The sequence below is a fragment of the Mercenaria mercenaria genome, chromosome 15 (assembly GCF_021730395.1).
Source record: "Mercenaria mercenaria strain notata chromosome 15, MADL_Memer_1, whole genome shotgun sequence".
Classification (NCBI taxonomy): domain Eukaryota; kingdom Metazoa; phylum Mollusca; class Bivalvia; order Venerida; family Veneridae; genus Mercenaria; species Mercenaria mercenaria.
In genome coordinates this window covers 25,030,773-25,036,772 of record NC_069375.1, presented here as the reverse complement: position 1 = coordinate 25,036,772, position 6,000 = coordinate 25,030,773, and the positions used below count along the sequence as shown (strand labels likewise).

At 35.2% G+C, this 6,000-nt stretch overlaps 1 protein-coding gene across 3 annotated transcripts in view; it reads right to left on the bottom strand.

Annotated features, from left to right (window-relative positions):
• Nucleotides 1–1,772: 1,772 nt before the first annotated feature.
• The window catches only part of LOC123549151 (uncharacterized protein C1orf131 homolog), a 9,463-nt gene continuing 5,235 nt past the window's right edge, over nucleotides 1,773–6,000 (bottom strand). For all 3 annotated transcript variants that reach the window (XM_045337009.2, XM_053524806.1, XM_053524807.1), the window contains exons 4-8: nucleotides 5,754–5,914; nucleotides 5,271–5,429; nucleotides 4,597–4,683; nucleotides 3,455–3,504; nucleotides 1,773–1,945 (exon numbers count right to left, since the gene is read on the bottom strand). In XM_045337009.2, coding sequence (XP_045192944.2) covers nucleotides 1,828–1,945; nucleotides 3,455–3,504; nucleotides 4,597–4,683; nucleotides 5,271–5,429; nucleotides 5,754–5,914 — 575 coding nt within the window. In that variant the 3' untranslated portion in view covers nucleotides 1,773–1,827. The remainder of the gene's footprint in view (nucleotides 1,946–3,454; nucleotides 3,505–4,596; nucleotides 4,684–5,270; nucleotides 5,430–5,753; nucleotides 5,915–6,000) is intronic.

Here is a 6,000-nt window from a genome sequence, read left to right as displayed (position 1 = left end):
ACAGTGTAAAAGATCTGGACCATATCTAGATCTGGAACATATCATCAAGGTCAAGGACAGTGTAAAGGATCTGGAACATATCATAAAGGTCAAGGACAGTGATAAGCCCGCCCGCTTAGCTCAGTAGGTAAGAGCGTTGGTCTACAGATCGCGGGGTCACGAGTTCGATCCTCGGGCAGGGCGTATGTTCTCCGTGACTATTTGATAAACGACATTGTGTCTGAAATCATTAGTCCTCCACCTCTGATAATTCATGTGGGGAAGTTGGCAGTTATTTGCGGAGAACAGGTTTGTACTGGTACAGAATCCAGGAACACTGGTTAGGTTAACTGCCTGCCGTTACATGACTGAAATACTGTTGAAAAACGGCGTTAAAACCAAAACAAACAAAAAACAAGGACAGTGATAAGGATCTGGATCATATCTAGATCTGGAACATATCACCAAGGTCAAGAACATGGTAAAAGATCTGGAACATATCAAGGTCAAGGACAGTGATAAGGATCTGGAACATATCATCAAGGTCAAGGACAGTGTAAAGAGTCTGGAACATATCATCAAGGTCCAGGCCATTGTAAAGGATCTGGAACTTACCTTTAGTGCATCTGATTTTCTTGAAAATGGTATCTTTCAGGAGTGTGTTCAAATATAATGAAAACATGATACCGCATCAATGGAATTGCCACTTATGATTATAAATGAATCAAACTCAACAACTGCCTAACATTTTATAGTCCTACGTATCCTGCATTCATTTATCAAGGTCACTTTGACCTAATAACCCAAAAAAGAATTAGGGTAATCTGCTGCACTGGCAATCCCTTTACTTCGTTAGACAGTAGAAGGTCCAATTTATCTCGAAGTTATCTAGAAACAAGTTGTCTGCTGATGGAGAAGCCAACATGAATACAGTGTCTGTGCTAAAGATTTCTTCGCATACTTTGATTTTTGTTATGGAATAATATTTATATGTAAACAGGAAATGAGTAAATATAAGCAATATACTCTATATCTATGAATGACAGTCGATCTTACTCAATACTGATTGATACATTAAATGCTGATGAATTTGTGTTGCACGAAGGTACTAGGGTTGCAATTGTAATTTCCTATAGACTGAAATCCTATCAAAACTTGTAAAATCATTGTTGAATTTGGACAAAGCTTGCCGTCTTTCCTGTATGTCTGCTGCTGAAACGACAAATATAAAAGATTCTGTGCATGCAATATTTCACTGGTTCATTAATACGTTCATACTGCAGAAAATAAGAGAAATTTGGGCAGTTTTAACTGCTGAATACTGTTGGAAAAAACTAGATGATATTTTTTTGTTGACATGAAAATTGTTGTTTGCTAACAAGTCAATACACTACTAGTATGCAGTACTCTGAACATGTCATTGTAACAAAACTGTTCCGAGTTCATGTAATATAATTGAGTAGAGTATTAGGATGCACTTTGGTTCAAGTTTCAGTCAGGGCTGAAATACATGCAGGTTGTTATAGCATGTATTTGACGGGTATTGGACTGTACTGCTATTTATATTGTAATTGAACTGTATATTGAACCATTGTTCAGTAACCAAGATCACTGAAAAGTGTTAAGTTAAATAGACTTATATACAAAATATCCAATATATTGTTCTTTTGATGTTTCCAAGAAGAGTAACGTTTCCTGGATCACACTATTGTTGTTTATATAAAAATATCAAATAATTAGGTACTTCCTCTATAGTATTCAAAGAAGAGAGAATAATAACTCAGACACAGCTCTTCAGTTTGTGATAACAATCCAATTTATTCAAGTATAAAGACAACATTATGTTTATCATTTTAATTTTGCCTTTTTAAACCCTTTCAGATCATCCTTCTTCACAATTTGTACACCAGATTTCCACATTCCAACTTGACCATCAAGAGGTCCTATATCGTTCTTGTCACGTGTCCTGAAATACCAAATCGAAAGCATTGTTTACATTCCAGGTAACGGTCTGGTCAGACTATAAATAGCAATTCCATTACAAATCATGAGTAGAATTTCTGTAGTTACTGATAAATATCATAAGCATTTGAGTGTGTTAGCCAATATTTTGAACTGGAGAAATATAAACACAGTTTGACATTATTTTCCCAGAGTTCTTAATATCTGCTTACATACTCAAATGCATGTGGCATTTAAAGTTTATACAGGATCTACATGTATCTTTTGTGACAGGACAGGACAGGACAGACAGACAAACGGACAGAAAAGATATACATATTCTACATACTGCCTTCTATATACATCAAAGAAAGTATAGAAGCTGCATGTCATTCCATAGGACAATGGTTTACTTGCCAACAATGCAAGACTAAGTAAACATTTATATTACCTTGGACATATGAGTCAGCAGAGTGGTGGGTGGGAGTGGGGGTATGGACACTACAAAACATCAAGAGATACAAGATAAAAGAAACCGAAACTTAGTATTATTTATCTATTTTGGATCTGTCAAGGATCATAATTCTGGTCTGGCACAGCGACCATCAAAAAGAACATCAGGTGTACAACTTTACATGCTATATAACAATCCTCTTATATTTCAGGATTATGTCAAACAAACTTTTAGGCCCTTTAAATATATTTTCTACTAAGTCAAAGGCCGTAACTCTCGGCTTGCAGAGTGAAATCCCAAACAAAATCCCAGGTGCACAACTTCAAATGCTGAATAATATTCCTAGAAGGTTTAATGACTCTAAGCAAAATAATTTTTGAGACGAATACAACACAAACTTTATGCCCCTTACGCATATTTTTGACTACCAGTAAGTCAAGGGCCAAAATTCTGGTCCTACTAAATGAAATTCCAAACAAAACACCAGGTGCACAACTTTACATGCTGAATAACATTCCTGTGTTTCATTACCCTACATAAAATAGTTTTTGAAAAACATGCAACATATACTTAGGCCCTTTTATGCAAATGACTGTCAAGGGCAATAACTCTGGTCCGGCTGAGTGAGTCCAAAACAAAACCCCTAGTGTAGATTAACAATCCTTTAAGGTTTGGTGACTCTAGGTCATATGCATGACACAAATTCAGACAGACAAAAAGAATTTTGTGGGGCACAAAACTTGCAAAGATATTCTGGTTACTGAAACACCATAACAATGCACAAGGGATTAATTTTCTTGTGCTTTCAAATACTAGTAAATCAACAGAAGAGACAGTCTCTAATTTTAGCAGAATTTGTTGTCGAACCAGTTTGCCCTTTGATTTCTTAAGCTGAAATTGTTATTGTAATAATTAGATGTGAAAGAGCAATACAATATGATTAAATAAACAAACAAATAAAATATCCATGAGCTGAAAATAAAACTTTCCATTTTACCTGAGAGTCCATTGAAATAACTAATTTGGTTAAAGCCATTTTGTGTTAACAAAATCAAATGATATCAAAGTATTTGTTCTTACCTCTTCTTTCCTCTGTTAGCTTTGGGAATCTTGTATCCAAGTTTTCTATCCTGAAATAAAATGGCATTCTCATGAAATACCTCTTAAGTTCTGAACTGTGGTAAACTGAAGACATTACCTCTCAAAACAATGGCAAACTCATGAAATACCTCTTAAGTTCTGAACTGTGGTAAACTGAAGACATTACCTCTCAAAACAATGGCAAACTCATGAAATACCTCTTAAGTTTTGAACCGTGGTAAACTGAAGACATTACCTCTCAAAACAATGGCAAACTCAAGTAATACCTCTAAGCTATGGCAAACTCAAGAATACCTCAGCTATGGCAAACTCAAGAAATACCTCTAAGCTATGGCAAACTCAAGAATACATGTACCTGTAAGCTATGGCAAACTCTAAGCTATGGCAAACTCAAGAAATACCTCTAAGCTATGGCAAACTCAAGAATACCTCTCAGCTATGGCAAACTCAAGAATACCTCTAATCCATGGCAAACTCAAGAAATACCCCTAAATGATGGCAAATTCAAGAAATCTGAGGCTTAAAGATGGCCATTTTCAAAATTAGAGTTGGTTGACAAGGTAGGATATTTGCAATATTTAGCCGTCTTGTGAAACATGCATTGCTATTTACAAGTGTTGATCCAGAACTAATGTCACTGCATTTGTGGTGCCATTGTTTATCATTGAATTATTGTAAAAATTATATCAAAAGGTGTGATTATTCAGATGTCGTTTCATTTTATTACATAGAAATTTAAAACATGCTTTCGAAAATGATGTTAGTTTCATAGACAGAAAGAAACAAAGGCAATCATCAGTCAGTATCAAAATCATGTGACATAATGATGTGAAGTGATGTCTTTCTGCCGTCTTGTGATGTAACTGCAGGTTTAAGTTCGCTGAGTAGTGCTAAAGCTAGTAACTGCTTAGAGACATAAATGTCAAAAGTCTGATGTCAGTTACATCAGTAATGTGCTGCGAGCTTTCAGTATTTTTGTCGATATCTCAATACTCGCTAAGTATTCAAATTTATGGCAAAAGCAAATCTCTTATCCAGGTTTCAGCCTGACAACATTCTTCAGAATATCAAATCTATCTCACTTTGTACCTATCAGTATGTACATAAAATCTTGTACTAACCATTTCCTTTTTCTGTTTTTCTTCCAACTTTTGTTGTTTCTTGTTATCTTGATATTCCTTGTAGTTTACATACTTGTTTTTAGGTGGCTGAAATATCAAGTTACATCTATCATAAAACGAAAGCAATAAGAGGTATCAAAACTGACTTATTTGGACATTTTTACACCAAAAATGAGACCTAAAATTTAAAAAAAATCAAGCTTTCAATGCCTTTTTCTGTAAAATCCTTCTAAAGCCTAAAGGAAATGTAATGGAACAGGAACTTTTGTATTAGGGCTCAACCTAAAGGACTGCCCCACTGCCCACGACAGGTAAAAGTGGAGTGTGGCCAGGCAAATATTTATACTCAGTTGCCCCTCGGGCAAGTGGAATATATAAAAGATCCTAAGAAATACTTCACAGAGAGTAATTTAATACTGTTTTTTTTTTTGCTATACTACATTGCAATATCTCATCACATTACCATGTTACATTTGGGCAACCAAAAATTGGGTTCGGGCAAATAAAAATATAGTTGAAGTTGCCCTATGGGCAAGTGCTTAACAGAGTTAAAGTCAAGCCCTGTGTAATTACCGGTAAGAGAAATCATAGCTTATTTTCTGAATTCCAGGTCATCTCTTACAAGCTGTTTACTTAAGTCTAAATGTAAAATACATTTTTACACTGCTACTAACCTTGGCTCCTAACTTTATAAGAAGAGCAGTCATTGCCTCTTCTTTCTGGTTGCCCTGGAAACCTTTTATACCAAACTTTTGTACATCAAACCTTGCCTGCCTCATATCAAACTCTGGCCCATGTGAAGATCCCATTCTCTCTTTCTTTTCTTCAGCCTTCTACATGGAAAAATACAAGTATTGTTTCACCAAGGAAGTTCAATGAAAGCAACAAAATAATTGAAAGTTTTCATCCAGTTGAAATGGAACTTTCTTTTAAACTATCAACGTCAACGTCAATGGTATATTGTCTCGAATTTCATGTTAATTATCGTTATGCCCTTTCCTTCGGCATAGAGGGAATGAAAATTTGAAGTCGACCTACGAGCAGAAAATCTGAAGTCAACCTATGAGCAGGTTGCTTTAAAATGAACACTATTCATTATTATCTGACAACTTCTCCAACAACCCACATAATGTAGTATAAAGATCAAAGTTCAAAACCTTAGACTTCTTGGACTTATGAGATGTGAACACAACAACTTCTGGTTGATTTGTCTTCTTTGTCTCTTCTTCTTCCTTTTTGTTCTGTTTTCTTTCCATCTCTAATTTGAACTCGGCCAAGCCTAACTGTTCACTCATTTCCCGAAGCCTCCTCTCATGACCTGGTGAGAAAGTATTAGGTTTTATATAGTTAATATATTGACAGGTAAATTGGAAAATATATGAAAACTTCAATTTTATTTGTTCA